The 19,618-nt window shown below is 38.1% G+C and overlaps 1 protein-coding gene across 6 annotated transcripts in view; it reads left to right on the forward strand.

Moving 5' to 3' along the window:
* Window positions 1–19,618, forward strand: part of Fbxl13 (F-box and leucine rich repeat protein 13) — a 153,687-nt gene that overhangs the window by 993 nt on the left and 133,076 nt on the right. For 5 of the 6 annotated variants that reach the window (XM_069996314.1, XM_069996317.1, XM_069996316.1 and 2 more), the window contains exons 2-3: window positions 13,743–13,846; window positions 14,358–14,448. In XM_069996314.1, the coding sequence (XP_069852415.1) occupies window positions 13,743–13,846; window positions 14,358–14,448 (195 nt within the window). Of the gene's footprint in view, window positions 1–13,742; window positions 13,847–14,357; window positions 14,449–19,618 lie in introns of those variants that run through there. The other variant, XM_069996319.1, reaches the window with a different exon arrangement.

Genomic DNA, 19,618 nt, shown 5'->3' on the forward strand with positions numbered 1-19,618 from the left:
GACACTGGAAATAGCCTGATACCCAGACATGCTTTTGACAGCTCTGTGCCTTGAATAACTGCACTTGGAGTTTGTGCAAGTTCCTAGCTCCTACAGAGATCTTTTTCCTTCCATCTCTATCAGCTCTCTCTGTTTGGGCCTTTAACTCTAAGCATTACCTTAGTGTATTTTATAAAACATAATATGAGGGCTGGGAAGGTGGCTCAGTGGTAGAGCGCTTGCCTTGCATGCTTGAGGCCCTGGGTTCGATTCCTCAGCACCACATAAGCAAAAAGAAAAAAGCCGGAAGTGGCGCTGTGGCTCAAGTGGTAGAGCGCTAGCCTTGAGCTGAAGAGCTGAGGGACAGCGCCCAGGCCCAGAGTTCAGGCCCCACGACCGGACCCAAAAAAAAAAAAAAAAAAAAAAAACACATAATATGAGTCAATATGTGTAATTAAATTTGGAACAAAAAGAACCTGTTTGGCCAATGGCCTATCAAGTGACATTAGTAGTAATTGGTGAGTGCATGTCAGTGAAATTTATGCAGCTTGTGAATATGTTGTAATGCAATAAATTCTGGCACTATGGAAAGAAATCAGTGTTTCTGTCTTTCTATGTTTCTGACACAAGTCACTCACACATGGTGTGTGTGTGTGTGTGTGTGTGTGTGTGTGTGTGTGTGTGTGTGTATGTGTATGTGTGTGTGTACTGAAGCTAAGGATACAGAAAGTGAGGGAGAGAGCACACAGATCTGTGCACAGAAAGAGGAGAGCCAAGATGGGGGTACTAACTTTCCTGTTCAGTTGAGAGGATGATTTATTACATTCCTTCTACTTTTGGATGGTAATTTAGAAGTATTTACCAAAATGTGTTCCTTGCCCAAGATTTTATCTCACATAGTCCTTCATTCACCTCTGTTTCCATATTAGCAGATAGTTCAAGAAAACAGTTTTTCAGGGTCCCAGTACCCATCTTAAACTCATTATTCACCCTCTCTAAGAGACTATTGAAGTGAATTTCATACTGCCCATTATCTCTTTTATTTATATGACTCAATTTCCAGGACTTAAACTCTTTTTTTTTTTTTTTTTGGGTCTGGTCGTGGGGCCTGAACTCAGGGCCTGGGTGCTGTCCCTCAGCTCTTCAGCTCAAGGCTAGCACTCTACCATTTGAGCCACAGCGCCACTTCCGGCTTTTTTCTTTTTTTGCTTATGTGTACTGAGGAATCGAACCCAGGGACTCATGCATGCAAGGCAAGCACTGTACCACTGAGCCACCTTCCCAGCCCCGACTTAAACTCTTTCAAAATCTATGCCTTAGGACTGAGGGTATGACTCAAATGATAGAATGCTTATCTAATAGGCTTATCTAATACTCCAGTACCATCAAACATTAAAAAATAAAGATGAAATAGTTAGAAATCCATCTCTTGAGAGTTTTAGAATAAATGAAGTCTTTTATCAGATTTTCTCTTCTGAACTTCACTTAGATTTTTTCACTTACAGTATCATTTCCCTGCAAAGTTCTTCAGTGAAATGTGATTTGAAAGACACTAGGTTTGAAACAGATGCCATTGGCTCATGTCTATAATTCTAGCTACTCAGGAGTCTGAGATCTGAGAATTGTAGGTAAAAGCCTATCCAGGCAGGAAAGTTTGTGAGACTCTTATCTACAATAAACTACTTAGAAAAAGCCAGAAGTGCCGGGCGCTGGTGGCTCAAGCCTGTAATCCTAGCTACTCAGGAGGCTGAGATCTGAGGATTGCGGTTCAAAGCCAGTCCGGGCAGGAGAGACCATGAGACTCCTATCTCCAATAAACCACCAGAAAACCGGAAGTGGCGCTGTAGCTCAAGTGGCAGAGCGCTCGCCTTGAGCTGAAGAGCTGAGGGACAGTGCCCAGGCCCAGAGTTCAAGCCCCACGACCGACAAAAAAAAAAAAAAAAAAAAAAAAAAGAAAGAAAAAAAGAAAAAGAAAAAGCCAGAAGTTGTGATGTGGCTCAAGTGGTGGGGTCCTATCCTTGAGCACAAAGATGCCTAGGGACAGTGCCCAGGCCCTGAGTTCAAGCCCCAGGAGTGGGAAAACAACAAAACTACCACCACCACCAAGAAAAACAACTAATTTTGCATGGTTTACTAAGCTTACCGAATCTGTTGACTGATTTAGAACTAGTCATTTTCAAATACTGCTTTTCTCTAGTTCTTTGTCTTCTTCTGGAAATCATCAATATGCATTTAAGAAAACAACATCCAAACAAACTTTATTCTGCATACTTCTTTTGTTCTGTTCCTATGGTGTTTTTTTTTGAGGGGGTGTCTTTTTATTGACTGCCCTCAGTTTTACTAATTCTGTTTTATGCTATAGTCTGTTAAATAAATCTTAATTTTAGACAATATGTCCTAGAGTGTTCATTGATTATTTTTAAAATACATTCCAGTAAATAAAAGGATCCATCTTTTCATCCATCTTGTTACCTTTTTTGTTTTTTAAAACATGTTAATTATTATTTTAAAATATTTACCCCATACCTTAAATATGTATATTTTCTGTCTATCTGCTTCTTTTGTTTATTTTTATAATTGATTATTGGTCACTTTTCTTGACCCTGAATAAATCAAGAGTGATTTATTTCATTGCATAGTGTATGAAAAGAAGACACTTATCATGATATATTCCTTCATTCCTTCCCTCCCTTCTTCTTTGCTTCCCTCTCTTACCCCTCCCCTTCCTCACTCCCTCTTCCCCATTCTTTATCCCCTTCCACTGGAATTTGAAATCAGGCCCTTGAACTTGCTTCACTTGCTTACTTGGTTTCTGCTCTGATCACTTGAGCCATGCTTCCAACTCTGCTGTTTATTTTGGAAAAAGAGTCTCAAGGACTTTTATACCTGCGCTCACTTCAAACTTGGATCCTCTAGATCTCAGCCTACTGAGTAGCTAAGATTACAGAGGTAAAACACTGGCACCTGGATTTTTGTTCTACAGAGTGAAGAGCCAGTGGTCTCTCCAGGTTGAACTGAACTGGGCTGGTGCTACACTGCAGTCATTTAGACTCAGTCCATATCTGGCTTGTCCCATTTCTTGGGCAAAGCTCCTAGTCTCCTCATTCTGAAAGATTGCAAGTGATTCAATTTTACCCTTCACAGATTTTTTTCTAATTCTTGATTTGTTATTATAAAGGTGATGTCCAGCCTTCACAGGTTTTTGAGCTTTGCCATTCAGCTTTCTTCCCCAGCTCCAGCTTTAAATTCTATTACAAGTTGAGGGTTAGGTTGTATGTTTGAGACTGTCTCTTCCTGTGGCTGTGACTCACTCTACTTTTTGGGAGTCAATGCTCAGCTGCCCAGCTTCCTGCCCTTCTTAAACACTTCCTGAATCCAACAGATGTCTTCTGGGAGAAAGTAGCCATATTTTTTGGCCCTCACATTTCTGGTCTCTCAAGTCAGCTCAGTGCACTACCAAAAACCAGCTCTTCCTCTTTCCACTGGTAGAGTTAGTCTCCCTGGCTACAGTCTAGTCCTCATTCCAGTTCCAGAATTGGGAAATGTGTCCAGGGTTCAGAGATCTATGGCCTTGCTAGATCTCTGCAGACCATTCTCTCTTGCTTGAAATGCCATAGTTTTCCAATACCAATTTGAACCTTTAAAGAAACCTTGTTTTTTTGTTTTCTCTTTTTTGCTTTTGTTTTTATAGTAGGATCTTTGGACCATAGTGATTTTGCAAATTCTCCTTAGAAGTATAGTCCTGTGGAGATGATTTCACTTCTCAGTTTGTCTCAGATCTAGTGATGAGGTGGGTGTCCTGCTTGTCTTTCTATTACCACTACTTCCAGATGATGTATCTTTTCCCTTCTTTCTGAAACCTCAGATTTTTTTTTTGAAGTTTATAACATCAGATTGAGAATGATCATATACCAACCTTTGGTTACACGTGTTTCATTGATAACTCCAGCACCTAGTTTACCACTTTCTTTTTTTCATTGTGTTTTCAATATCCACATAGGAAAGTTCCATTCATGCCCTTGACCTTTCTCCCAGGTATGTTTGCTTTGGCCTTTTATAGTCTTCCATTCTTATGGTCCCATTTGTGTCCATTTTATCCCAATTTGCTGTACCACCTTTAACATCTCATGTCTTCATGTCTGTGTAACCTCCCAGCTCACTCACTTTATAACAGTTACCCTATCACTTCTGGAACTCGGCTAGCAAAGAGTACATCCATTTAATTGCTTTTGTAATATCATAACTATGTCCTTAATTTCGCTCTTTATTCACCTTAGATTCCTTGGTTCATCATTGGTTCATCATTAGTGCAACTATGAACTGAATACTAACTATCCATAACATTTAATGGCTTAAATAAAACCATTTTATTACTACCATTAATAGGAATTAACAGGTTGTTTTTGCTCAAGATCTCTCCTGCACTTGGATGTCCTTGGCTAGGGTTCAAGTCACCCCAGAATCTTCTGCTATGGTTTGGAAGTGTACCCCAAAGTTCATGTGGTGAAACAGTCTCCTAAGTGACAGAGTTGAGAGGTGAAATCTTTGTGATGTGATTGGTTCATGAAGCCTGTGCCCCCGCAAATGGATTCATGCTGTTCTTGCTGGAGTGAATTGGTTGTCTTCAGAGCGGGTTCCTGGTTGTAAGTCAAGTTCAGTCTCAGTCTTTCCTCATGTGTGCTCTTTCACTAAGGGATGCTTCCTGTTATGTTATGCTACGCTACAGCAAGAAGTCCCTTTCCAGATTTTGCCACATGACTTTGAACTTCCCAGGCTCCAGACCTATAAGAAATGAAATGAATATCTCTTCTTTATAAGTTACCCTGTACAAAAAAGATGAAGCTAGCTTTCTTACTTACATGTCCAGCTTTTCTTTTTCTCTTTACCTCCACCCTGGACATATAAGAGCAAATCTGCTTTTATTTGGGTTGCATTTTGGAGTTCACCTGAAATTTGTATTTAAGATTATTCTTGTGATATCAAAAGTGAGTCTGAAACTTATGTAGTCAATCATCATGATTCTGTGAGGGAACATCTCTTTCTTCATGGTCCATGTGCTCAGCTTTGCAGCATGCCATTCTTTCCTGTCATAAGCCATCAGAATTTAACCTCATTCTTGCAATCTAGATCTGTTCTTTACACATAAGATATAAGCATAGAATTATAGGAAAGCCTTTTTTAGATCTTGAAACCAAGTCTATAGATCAAAACCAGGGCTTTGGGCATGCTAGACAGGTGCTCTGCTAGTAAGCTACATTCCCAGCCCTGTTTTTATAAGGTGAGCCCAAGCTGGTTTTGAACTGAGTGCTTTGCTTGGATTATAGGCATGTGCCGTTATTTGCAGTAAGTCCAATATTTTTTACATATTAATTTTATGTTTGAAATAAATGAACTAAATGATTGGATACTTAGAAATTTGGCAAAATATATTTACTCGGCTTAAAGATATTTTATTCTTTTCTCTTTTTTTTTTTTTTGTCGGTTATGGGGCTTGAACTCTGGGCTCCAGTGCTGTCCCTCAGCTCTTCAGCTCAAGGCAAGTGCCCTACCACTTGAGCCACAGCGCCTCTTCCAGTTTTCTAGTGGTTTATTGGAGATAAGAGTCTCACGGACTTTCCTGCCTGGGCTGGCTTTAAACCATGATCCTCAGATCTCAGCCTCTTGAGTAGCTAGGATTACAGGCGTGAGCCACCAGCACCCGGCTTAAAGATATTTTAGATATTTTAAGTTAAAAAATCCAATGTCTATACTCAAGGTTTACACCTGGAATTGTAGGAAAATTGAGCACCTTTACTGTCTTTTGACATCTCACCTTCATAATATTCAGTATATATTTCTCTCAGAAGTTAGCACAACTCTGTGTTTATATATATATATATATATATATTATAGAGAGAGACACACACATACATATATAACATACATATATATGTATACAGTACAGTACAGCATATATATTATATATACATATATTACCTATATATGTGTATATATATATATATATATATATATATATATATCAGGTTGGCTTGAAACATATTGGCTTCAGCTTCTGTCAGGCTAGGCTTATGGACATGTGCTACATAGACCAGCATAAGGTGATTTTTTGCACCGCACTGGGAATATCTTAACATTTGTCCATCTTCAGAGATATTTATATATTTATATATATAGGAAATTATAATTATATAAACACACAAATGCCTTTTAAAAATATCTCTGAAGGGGCTGGGAAGGTGGCTCAGTGGTAGAGTGCTTGCCTTGCATGCATGAAGCCTTGGGTTCAATTCCTCAGCACCACATAAGCAGAAAAATCTAGAAGTGGTGCTGTGGCTCAAATGGTAGAGCACCTGCTTTGAGCTGAAGAGCTGAGAGACAGTGCCCAGGCCCAGAGTTCAAACCCCATGACCGACAAAAATAAAAAATAAAAAATTATATATATACATATATATGTATCTGAAGAGGACAAATGTTAAGATCTTCCCACTAAGGTGTTCACTATTATGGACATAGCATATGTCCTTAATATATACTTAATTTGGGTTCCAGTCCTAGAGCTTTAACTCAAGGCCTGGATTCTCTTCCTAAGCATTTGGCGCTCTAAGCTCTAACGTGCTACCATTTGAGCTACAGTTGTACTTCCCACTTTTTTGGCAGTCAATTGGAGTTAAGAGTCTCACAGACTTTCTTGCCTGGATGGCTTCAGATCTCAGCCTCCTGAGTAGCTAGGATTACAGGCATGAACCACCAGCATCTGGTGGCATTTGTGTTTTCAAAAAAGTTATTAAGATATGTAGAATTTTACATAGTAGATCCTAAAATATTTAAAAATATATATTCATTTTCCTCTGTTTTCTACCAGGCAGATGTCAGCACACTATCTGTGCAGACAAATTCTGACCATAGGTACCAAAGATGAGCCACATATGATGAATATAATGTCCACAAAAAATCAACCAGGTGTACCTAGGGAGAAAAAGTGCTCTTCAAAGAAGGAGATCAGGGTGTGATCAAAGTATCATATTCATGTATGATAACATTACACCATACCAATTACTGTGTGTAATTAATATACACTTCTTTTTATCTTGAAATTGCTTATTTTTAAATAATTTTTATTGAGATTAAGTGATTACATAAAGTTCACAATCTTGTGGGATAGTGATACGTAGCTAAAGTCACAAACACTTTTTTTTTTTCCGGTCATGGGCCTTGAACTCTGGGCCTGGGTGCTGTCCCTCAGCTCTTCAGCTCAAGGCTAGCACTCTACCACTTGAGCCACAGCACCACTTCTGGCTTTTTTTTTCTGCTTATGTGGTGCTGAGGAATCGAACCCAGGGCCTCATGCATGCAAGGCAAGCACTCTACCACTGAGGCAAATTGTCATTATCATAGTCTATAAAGTTTGTGAATGCTATAAGCTTTGATAATACAACTATTTCTTCCACATTGGGTAATATGTACATTTCTTTCCTGTTGTTTAGTGTAAGCTTTTCCACCTTTCTCTCTCATTCCCTCCCTCCTGTCACTACCCTTGAGTTGCTTAGTTCATTTTCATCAATGTCCAGTGCAGCTGATGGGCCCCTCTGTTGTATATTTTCCCCTGTTTCCCTTTGAGTCTGTGCCCTCCTCCTAGCTTCCTTCAGATGTGCACTCTCATGTGTGTGTGCACACACACACACACACAAAACCACACACACACAACCACACACACACACATACACCATATATAAGGTAAAAAACATGGAGTCATTTAGAAATGATACAATAAATTAAGTAGAGGTCCTTTGTTTCTTGAATCCTGTTAACTTTGTCATATCTCCTTGCATTTTGAATTTAACGTCCACATATCAGGGAGTTCATGTGCCAATTGCCTCTCTGATCTTGGCTTAGCTTGCTCAAAATGATTTTTTCTAGTTCCATCCATTTCCCTGAGAATGCCCTTATCTTCTCCTTTCTAATGACTGCATAACATTCCATTGTGTATAGATACCACAAGTTTTGGATCCATTCATCTGTAGTGGGGCATCTGTTTTTTTTTTTTTTTTTCCATATCTTGGCTATTGTAAACAGTACAGCAGTGAACATGGAGGTACATGTGTCCCTGTATCCTGGTTCCTGTTGTTCAGGGTAGATACCTAGGAGTGGTATGACTGGGTCATAGGGAAGGTCTATGTTTAGCTTTCTGAGGTACATCCAGACTGCTTTCCAAAGTCATATTAGTTTACATTCTCACCGGCAATGAAATAGGGTTCTTTTTCTTTTCTTTTTTTTTTTTTTTGGGTCCGGTCGTGGGGCCTGAACTCTGGGCCTGGGCGCTGTCCCTCACTCTTCAGCTCAAGGCTAACACTCTACCACTTGAGCCACAGCGCCACTTCCTGCTTTTTTCTTTTTGCTTATGTGGTGCTGAGGAATCGAACCCAGGGCCTCAGGCACGCAAGGCAAGCGCTCTACCACTGAGCCACCTTCCCAGCCCCGCAATAGGGTTCTTCTTTCTCCACATCCCCTCCAGCATTTTTCATTGGCTGAATTTAGGATATGGGCTATTCTGACTGGGGTATGGTGGTATCTCAGGGTTGTTTTTATTTGCATTTCCTTTAAGGCCATGGGTTCCTCATGCGTTTCTTTGCCATTTTTATCTCTTCTTCTGAGAAATCTCTCTTTAGTTCCCTTGCCCATCTAATGATCTGGTTGTTAGATTTGGGAGGGATTAGTTTCTTGAGTTCCCTGTATATAATGGATATTAGTCCTTTGTCTGTTATATAGCTGGTAAATATTTTTTTCCCAATTGGTTAGCTGTATTTCTAGTTTGGCAGCTATGTCTTTAGCTGTGCAGAAACTTTTTATATTAAGGTAGTCCCATTTGTCTCTCCAATTTGTTGTGACCCTGTGACTCTGTTCAGGAAGTTCCTGCCTGTGCCTCAAGTTCAAGTGTCTCTCCTACTCTGTCCTGCAGTAGTTTCAGAGTTTCAGGTTTGATGTTAAGGTCTTTAATCCATTTTGAGTTGGTGTTAGTGCATGGTGACAGGCTAGGGTCCAATCTTAGTTTTCTGCATGTAGCTGCCCAGTTTTTCCAGCACCAATAGTTGAAGAGGCAATGTTTCTTCCACTGTATGTCTTTGACTCCTTTGTCAGATATCAGCTGACTATAGGTATATGATTTTATTTCTTGATCTTCTGATCTGTTCCATTGGTCTTGGAGTCTGTTTTTGTGCTAATACCAGGCTGTCTTTGTTATTATGGCTTTATAGTAGAGTTTGAAATCTGGTATCTTGATCCCTCCTACATTTTTCCCCCTAGAATTGCTTTGCCTATTCTAGGTCTTTTGTTATTCCATAAAATTTTTGGATTGTTTTCTCTATTTCAGTAAAAAATGTCATTGGGGTTTTGATGGGAATCACATTGAATTTGTATATCATTTTGGCAGTATGGCCATTTTTATAATATTGATTCTGCCTATCCAAGAACATGAAAGGTCCTTCCATTTTCTGCTGTCCTCTTTGATTTCCTTCTTTAGGCTTTTATAGTTTTTACTAAATAGGTCCTTTACATCTTTAGTTATGTTAATTTCTAGATATTTTATCTTTTGAGGTTACTATGAATGGGATTCTTTCCCTGATTTCCCTTTATGCTTGTACATTGTTGGTATACAGAAAGGCAACTGAGTTTTTGTGGATTAATTTTATATCCTGCTACTTTGCTGAAGTGGTTTATAAGTTCTAGGAGTTTGGGAATAGAATTTTTGGGGTCATTAAGGTATACTATCAGGTCATCTGCAAATAGGAATAGTTTAATTTTTTCCTTCCCTATGTGAATCCCTTTAAAGTTCTTTTCTTGCCTTATGGCTAAGGATTCCAGAACTATATTGAAGAGAAGTGGAGAGAGTGGGCATCTTTGACTTGTTCCTGATTTTAGGAGAATTGGTTGTAGTTTTTCCCTGTTTAGTATAATATCGCGATTGGACTGTCGTATATGGCTTTTATTATTTTAAGGAATGTTTCTATTTTCTCCAGAGCTTTTAACATGAATGGGTGTTGTATTTTATCAAAAGCCTTTTCTGCACCAATAGAGATAATAATGTGGTTCTTGACCTTGGATCTGTTGATGTGATGGGTTACATTTATTGATTTATGTATGTTAAACCATACCTGCATCTCTGGGATGAAGCTTACTTGATCATAATGTATGATTTTTTTTATATGTTTCTGCATTCTGTTGGCCATGTTTTTATTGAGGAGGTTTGCATCTGTGTTCATCAAAGAGATGTCTGTAGTTCTCTTTTTTTTTTTTTTGGATCTTTGCCTGGTTTGGGGATTAATGTGGTATTAGATATTGGATTAGATATTAACGTGTGGTCATAGAAAGAGTCTGGGATTTTTCCCTCTGCTTCTATTTCACGGAAGAACTAAAGTCTTATGGAATTCCATAGTGAGTCCATCTGGTCCTGGCTTTTCCTTATTGGAAGACTTCTAATTGTTTCCTCCATCTCATTGTAAGTTATTGGCTTATTTAGTTGATTTATTTCTTCTTGGTTCAGTTGGGCAACTTTTATTTCTCTAAAAATGCACCTATTTCTGCTAGGTTTTCCTTTCTTAGTGAGTATAGATTCTGAAATAGCTCTTTATGATTGTTTGTGCTTGAGTTCTATGGACCGCTGTGGCTCTGAGGTCCCAGTCAACCCCAGTCTGAGCTAACATACACTTTCTTTCTTTCGCCTAACATACACTTCTTAAAACAAAGCAAGTGTTCTTCAAACTGTAAACTCTCTTGATGTACAAGAGAAAGGAAAAGAATTTACAAATTCCCAGCAGAGGGCAGAATTGTACTACAAATCATGATTTGAAAGTCACTTAAAAACTTCCTCCCCTGATTTTGTGAAAAGGTTTCATATTTTATGTTTTTTTAAAGATTAAATTGTTAATATGTACTTTAAAATTATGTACTTTAGGTTCTGCCTTTTTTGTGTGAAAATACCATACAGAGGTGTTACAATTACATGGGCAAAGTAATGAGTGCATTTCTTATCAACCATTGTTGCCTCCTCCTTTGTTTCCCCTTCCCATCTCTCTTCCCCATCCCCCTCCCTTTGCCCCCCCAAAGTTGTAAAGTTCGTTTTTTGACATAACATCTGGTACATCTCATTGTTGCAATGGGTCCACCTGTATCCCTATTTAAACAATTTGTTTTTTCCCTTCCCTCCACAAATTATACCAACATCAAATACAGTGAAAACAGGGGTTATACCATGGGGGAGGGACATACAAAGCAACAAAGAAATCATCTTATAAATATGTTAGAAACAATAGCAAGAAACAAAAACCATTTGAGTGCTTATCTTGGGGTTCATTTTGCCTAACATCAATTTATCTGCCTTTTTTGTGTGCATGTAGTACTGAGGTTTAAGCTCAGGGCCTCAAGATTGCTCTTGCAGGTGTTTTACCATTTTAAGCCATGCCTCAGCCCTTTCTGCTTCAGAATGGATTTTGCATTTCCCCCCATGCTTCTCTTGGATTATGATCCTTCTATCTATACCTCCCATGTAGCTGAGATTATAGGCAGAAACCATGGTGTAGATATTTTTCCTTTTAAGGATTAATTGCTGCACCTAAATTTGTTAGAGATGCAAAAGCTGGGCCCTATGGTGCATTCCTGTCATCCTATGAGCCAGCCTGGGCAACATTAGGAAACTGATCCTAGTTCAAAGGAAATCTAATTTTCTTATCTTAGACTGGAAGTAGAAAGAAATCTGCAATCTCTCCTATTCATTAATCAGATCCCAACTTTCTTAAAATTCCCTGAAGGCAATAGTTGTCAGACTTATATGTGCATAAGAATCATCTTGGGGGAGCATTCTAGAATGTAGATTCCCAGGCTCCATTCTCAGAGACTGAGGTGATTCTGATGTGGATGTCTGCAGGGTGCCAGAATAAGATGCAGAGCAGGACGTGGAGTTGCGATCATAGAAATTCAGTGTCCTAGAGACACAGACACAGGAGTGCCAGATAGCAGATGGGCTTTTCATCAAGCTGAAGGATGAAACAGAATACTGTTTGAATAGAAGAGGTCAGCTTCCATGTGGGACCTAACTGGCTGGCTTTTAGGTAATAGACACTTTTTCCAAATCCAGCTTGCAACTGTGGTGAGAACCACTGTGGTTCTGTGCAACTCGGTTTGGGAGGAAAGCAAATCAATCTGCAGGTGATGGAGCCATCTCTGAGAGCAGCTGGGATGTAAGCTAGGTCAAGAGGTAGAGCTGGGGATCTAATGTCTAAATCTAAGACATTTTGCCATTGTCTTAAGAGGTGGATTCCCAATCTGCAGGCTGCACACTAAGTAAGGGAAGAGCTCTTGCAAAGGGTTAAATTGTAGTATGCAGGATTCAATTAGATTTCTCCCCTTCTAGTCCTCCTTCCTCTCCTCTTTCTCCACATTTCTCTTCCTCCCTCCCTTCTTGTGTCTCTCTGCCTCTCTCCCTCCTTCTTTCTCCTCCTTCTCTCCCCTCCCTGTACATCTTTCAAACTCCCTCCTTTCCTTCCTGAAGACACTGTGAAAACTGATGAAGCTCCTGGGCTTAGTCTGCTACACTTGGCTGTGAAATGGGAAGCATGGCTCTGCTAACTCAAGGGTTGGGAATATTTTGTTCTCAAAGGAAAAGTGCAGGAGAAAACCAGCAGGTATGATTTCTAGGTGGAAAAAGAGCCTAAAAATCCCCTAGGGGGATTTTCAGATGGTTTCTGTAGCTTATGAGCTATAAACCTTTGTCCCGGTCTAAAATGGAGAAATATTCAGTAATTCCTTCCATATGTCTTTGAAGACTGGATAGAAAAAAGCAACACAGCAACAAGTTTCCCTAATTCAAAGATGAAATTTAAATATTATCTTTGATCCATTAAGTCATTTGTTTGCCACTTAGGTGCACTGAACTGCAATATTCCCAATAAATATACTCTGTGTGTGTTGTGGATGACAACATACAAATACAATTTGTATAATCAAATTATATAAGAACACAAGTCCAGCCCAGGGCTTGTGGCTCACACTTGTAATCCTAGCTACTCAAGAGGATGAAATCTGAGGATCAAGGTTCAAAGCCAGCTTGGGAAGGAAAGTCTGTGAGACTCTTATCTTTAATTAACCACCAAAAAAATCAGAAGTGGAGTTGTGGCTCAAAGTGGTAGAGCACTAGCCTTCAACAAAAGAGCTCAGGTATAGCACCTACACCCTGAGTTCAAGCCCCATGTTCAATCACAACAACAAAAAATAATACAAGAATACTTTGATAAAATTCAGTCATAATAGATTTTTTCAGTGCTGGGAATTGAATTAAGGGTGTCAGATATTTAAATGCAGCATTTTACCACTAAGCTACACCAAAGATCCACAACCACTTTTCTCAGCATTTTTTGTGGTTGAGTCTGAGGAACTTTTTAGCTATAAATTTTTCTCATGCTGAAGCAGAAACTACTGATGTAAAGCATCATAACTATGTCTTCAAATTCATTCCAGGATTTTAGTTTTCATATCATGCAAAATACTGTACAATGACTCTATTGTGTCATTTCGGTTAGAGTTTTAGAAAGAGCTATGTATACTTGTTTTTATTTGACTTTAGCAAAAATATCTCCAAATATCACCATTGAATAGATATATTAAAAAGTATGTTTGCTTTAAAATTATGACTTTTTCATTATATGGCAAAGTTCATTTGTTGCAGAAATAAAACATGCAAATTCAGAAACACTGACTGTTTCTTTTTTCTCTAGGCACTGTTATGTGGTATACTTACTACATGTCCTGAGGACCCACTGAGATACTTAGAAGAAATGATCATATTTATCATTGAAAATGGTCTTGAAAGTCTTCTATGGTAAGTATTGTGTTAGCTGATGATAGGGAAACACTTTGAAGTCAAAATACTCTCTGAATAGTATCAATAAAATGTCCAATTTCAGATTATTAACAGTTCTTCTGTAGGCTTTTGGATCCTAAAGACAAATATAAATAACATACATGCTCACTGGTTCTCAACTTGTGAAATACAGTGTACTCTCTTTACCAGTACATGAGACCACAGTTGGATTATTTCAAGTTGAGGAGGAGGAAGAAGGAATTACAACCTTCTTGAGGGACTCAGCAAAGTCTTGGATGCATTGTATATATATGTATATATAGAGGGGGGGGAGGTGTGGGAGGGAGGGAGAGAGAGAGAGGGAGAGAGAGAAAGAGCACCCTCCTGCCTGGTGATTTGGACCTGCCTGCTTCTCTTAAGGGGACATGTCCTTTTTTCCCTCCTTTTTATGCTACTAAGAAGAATGAGCAACTTAACTATCAAACTATTGTGAAATTAATTTTGACATCTTTTTATGATTTTGTTTCAGGGATATGTGCATCGAGCCATCAATGAAACCAAAAATTAGAAGATTATCTGAAACTTACATGGAACAACTTTTTGGACTGGATGATCAGCTGGTAATTATTAGTTACTAAGCATCTAAAATATATATCTTAAGTTCTGGTGAAAATTCTCAAATAGATTTTAGATATTATGGAAGGTCTGAAGTCAGATTATTTCCAGGAAGCTCATAGACATTTGTTCCTCTTTATTCTTAATGTTGACCTTTCTCTTTTCTCTGTCTGCTCCTTTCATGAATAAAACTTTAGGAAAACTTTAAGGGAGGATGTTTTCTTTCTAATCTGTTTCCTTTGTGTTGAATCCTCCATTCTCTGCTGGCTGCCCTCACAGATGAGGGAATCAGCTCATAAAGATAGGGGCCAAGCTATTTATGAGACTGAACTTGAAAGCCAGACCTAATTGTTCCTGAAAAGAGCCGTTTTTTGATCCTTTAAACTAGGACAAGGAAGAAGACAAAGACTTTTAGAATAAAGACTGTGAATGTAAAAAGAAGCTAAAATAGTAAAAAGTCCATAGGGAGAAAGAGATCAACACAAATCAGCTATGGGGGACACTATGTGATGTTTGATGATCCAAGACAGGATAGGGTTTGCTGGTCAAGTTGGGCTGTGAAAATTGCAATGAAAGGATGTTCCAATAAGTGCTAAGAGCAAGGAACACTTCAAAGTATCCATTTACAAGGATGGATTGAATTCTGCTGCTTACTAAGTAATGTTCTGCAACAAAGGAACAAAAAGAGGGATGAGATGATTCTGCCCAGCCTGGAGTGACTTGAAGAAGAACCCAGGAGGAATTAACTTTACTATGTTGAAAGCGCAAAGGATGAAATGATGGAAATGGATCTGAACTTTAGAAGTGTAGAAAAGAAACGTACCTCACAAGTTAGCAGAAAATAGGAATGAGTTATCAGTTTGAAACCACAATAATGAAAATATGAACCTCCAGGTATGTTTTTGAGTTGCTTAGCTGGAAGGTGTAACCCAGACTGAATCTGGATCAATTCATTTCTCTTTCATTCTCAGAGAGAAAAATGACTTTTCCCCCCCAGTAATTGGGTTTTGAACTTGTGCTTATTTAGGAGGTATAATACTATGAAGGATTTATTGTTGTTTTTGTTGATTGTTTTGTTTTAAATAAAGAAATAAGGCACTCAAATCATCAGCATATATGATCAGTCATATATATATATATATATACACACCGATACATATCTAAATTATAATGTAATAAATAAATATTAGCTTTACTTAACAGCTTTAATTCCTAGAACAACTTTTCTCATTTTTAAAGGATGGTTCAAGCCGAGCACCCGTAGCTCATGCCTGTAATCCTAGCTACTCAGGAGGCTGAGATCTGAGGATCTCAGTTTGAAGCCAGCCAGGGCAGGAAAGTCCATGATATTCTTATCTCCAGTTAACTACACAGAAAAAGCCAGAAGTGGATCTACAGCTCAAGTGATAGAGTGCTATCCTTTAACACAAAGAAGCTCAGGGACAGAGCCAAGGCCCTGAGTTCAAGGATGGGTTGCAGGTTTCACAGTCTTATACTACACAGTCCTACAGAGTGAGGATTACCTATATATGACCAACATAAAGAATAAATATGTATCCTTTTAGAAAATCAGATAAAGGAAAATATCAGTAAGCCAAATCATTACTTTAAAAAATTAGGAATTACTGTCCTAATTATAGAGACAAAGACAGCTTAATTGTAGGTTCTAACATGGAAGTATAAACCAGTATAAAAAGGAAACTAACTTTAGGCTTGGTTCTCATTTCTTAGGAAATGAAATCTCCTTAGGAAATAAACTTACAAATAACAAATAATGGCCTATAAAACATTCAAAAATCTTTTTATTATGGAAAGGTTGAACTATAACACAAAAGTAAGAGAGAAAACCATAATTATCACCTTCCATCTAGTTGGAATAACAATTGATCTTTTGTCCCTACTGTTAATTTATCCCCCCCTTTCACCCTTTTCGGCTGAAGTATTAGAAAATCCCAGAAATTACATTATTTTACCAATAAATACTTAAGCATGCATCTATGTCAGGAAATGATGGTTTTAGGGAGTATAAATTCAGTGTCAAGGGTGGAGCAAGGCCGTGATTGAATAAGAGCCTCTGAGGGTTGTCCCCTAACAGGCCTGCCAAGTGGAACAGCTGTTCACACTTGAAACTATTTTCCCAAAGTTAGGCAAACTGGGGAGAGACCATAGTGGCTACTTTTAGAATAGAAAAGTGAGAAAGGCACTGAGAAAGGAAGGAAGAAAGAAGAGAATAGTTGCCTACCTCACCCTTCTCCTGCAAGCAGTCCTGCAAAGCATCCTGCAAGATGCCTCTCAGTTAAGGGAGGGAAGGAGAGAGAGAGAGAGAGAGAGACAGACAGACAGACAGATAGACACAGACAGTCTAAGCTGGCTTTAGGCTTGAATCCAAGTTATTAGCTCTGCCACAGTGAAAGCCATTGTTGTGGGCTCAAGTGGTTCTGGTGGTCACAGGTTTGATATAAGGGCTTGGCCAATGATGATGTATCTGCTCATAGTAGAACAACGTGCCTGGCTAAAGGCTGGCAACAGTGAATGACGCATCTAGGCCTTTCTTAGCCAAGAAGATTATTGTAGGGACAAACTACTCTCTCTGTTAACTCCCTTGGTACTTTTTGAACATAGCAACAATGTATTTTGGACTCTATTCCAGGCTTGGTTTGCCCTCTATAATAGCACCAACAGGACTCCTAGTGGATTTAGATCTGAGCACCATTCAGAGATGAAATAATGGAATTGACTGCAAGCAGAAAATAATCAGCCCACCTAGGATTTCTAGAAAGACAGGCAAAACAAAGCAAGACTGGAATAAATGCCTAGCTCTTCAATGCACAGAGAATGTCGCATACCAAAAGACATCAAGAGGGGCTGGGAAGGTGGCTCAGTGGTAGAGCGCTTGCCTTGCATGCATGAGGCCCTGGGTTCGATTCCTCAGCACCACATAAGCAGAAAAAGCCAGAAGTGGGGCTGACACTCAAGTGGTAGAGTACTATCCTTCAGCTGAAGATCTGAGGGACAGCACCCAGGCCCAGAGTTCAGGCCTCACGACCGACCAAAAACAAACAAACAAAAAAAAACAAAAGACATCAAGTATTTCCAGGAAACCATGAAATGACCTAGTAAAATTCTGGAAATAGACAAGATAAAAATCAGAATGGAGAACTCTCAGAGGGTTTAAGACAGTTGTTTTAAGAAAACTTAGTGAACAGTTAAAACAATGTTTTAATACTGAGACAGAAAAACTTAACCAAAAGTTGGAGGCAGTTTTAGAAAACAGTCTTAAAATAAAAAATTATCAAAATCTTCATACTAAAGTGATTTAAAGATTTGGCGAAATTCCTATGAATAAACCAATCATACTCCACAGAACAAGAAAAAAAAATCATAAAATAATGGAGCCACAGAAAATCCTAGGTAGCCATTTTGAGCAAAAAAGAACAAAGCAAGAATGGTAGCTGACTTCAAAACATACTACAAAGCTATAGTAGTCAAAATATCATGGTATTAACATTAAAACAGATAAGTAGAACAATAAAGCTAAATTAGAGAGCTAGAATCTGCAACCAAGTGAATTTCAACAAAAATACTCAGAACATGCACTGGAGAAAGTACTTTCTTTTTCTTTAGTAAATGGTCCTGGAAAATTTTGATATTCACGGGCAGAAAAACACAAATTACAAAAGTCAACCAATTACAAAAGTCAACTCAAATGTGAAATCAGCTTAAATATGGAGCAATGAAACAACCAGCAGGAAACATGGGAAATTCTTTAGAACATTGGGCTAGGGTATTTTTGGACAAAATCCCAGGAAATAAAAGTGAGAATAGACAAGTAAGATTATATTAAACTAAAAAGTTTGTTCATAACAAAGGAAACAATCATGGGAATACAAAGACAATCTACAGAATGGGAGAAAATATTTACAAACTATAATCTGACAAAGCTAGAAGAAAAGACATTGCAGATTGTCATCACCATAAAGAAATGACAAATGAGGAAATACATAGAAGATATGCATATGTAGATAACCACTACTTATATAACACATTAATTAATGTGTATATTTATATCAAAACATGGTTCTCATTAATATGTATAATTCATCTTTATGTATCTTAATTAAAATAAAAAATGGTATATTGTTTTACATAATTAATAGCAATGATTTCTGAATATAATCTGGCACTGATTATATTAATATATTCCATATTTATATTTCCCAAATTGTCTCAAATATGTCTTTTTACATATAACTCTATCCAAATCAGAATGTATAGTCACATATTGTACTTGGTTGTTCTGTATTTAATTCTTTTGTAATTGGCAAGTGTTCTCTTTATTTTCCTTTGCATTGTATTAATTGAAAGAAATGGCTGGTATGTCTCATAATTATCCCTTATTCTCATTCTTTTCTCTGGTTTTATTTCTCTTGGGCAGTTAGATATAGAAGTCCTATTCTTCTTTTCCTCTTTTAGTGCTAGTACTGGGGCTTGAACTCAGGACCTGGGATGATCCCTTAGCTTTTTCACTGAAGGCTGGCACTCTACCACTTTGCCCTTAGCTCCACTTCTAGCTTTTTGGTGGCCACTTGGTGATAAAAGTCTCATGAACTTACCTAACCTAGCTGGCTTTGAGCTATGAGCCTATATATATAAGCCTGCTGAGTAGCTAGAATTACAGGTATGAGCCACCAGCACCTGTCAAAAACATGAGATTTGAAAATACATAATATGTCATAGTTGAAGATGAATCATCTCATGACAATCAGCAATTGTCTTGTTTTTTCTAGCAGTGTTATTAAGGTCTACTATATATTTTAAAAGGTGTAGTGAATGTTTTCAATCTTTCTATAGCCAAATCTTCTATCCAGGGGCACTTTTTTACATATTGTATATATTGCTTAATTGTATATCCCTTACTGGTTGATATTTAAATATTTGATGACACCCGTTAAACATTTGTGTTAGTCTTGAGTGATGTATTGATGGCATGTGTAAGGAAGCTGCTTTCTCTAGCACTTACTTGAGACCTGTTATTGTAACTAATTATATTAGGTAACATTGTGCACATTACATAATTTAGCATAAATTAGATTTTTAATTTATGGTGTTTTTTTTTTTTTTTATCCTAGTCAAGTACTGGTGCTTCACACCTGTAATTCTAGCTACTCAGGAGGA

Source organism: Dipodomys merriami, unplaced genomic scaffold (assembly GCF_024711535.1).
Source record: "Dipodomys merriami isolate MVZ:Mamm:240054 unplaced genomic scaffold, mDipMer1.0.p SCAF_5, whole genome shotgun sequence".
NCBI lineage: Eukaryota > Metazoa > Chordata > Mammalia > Rodentia > Heteromyidae > Dipodomys > Dipodomys merriami.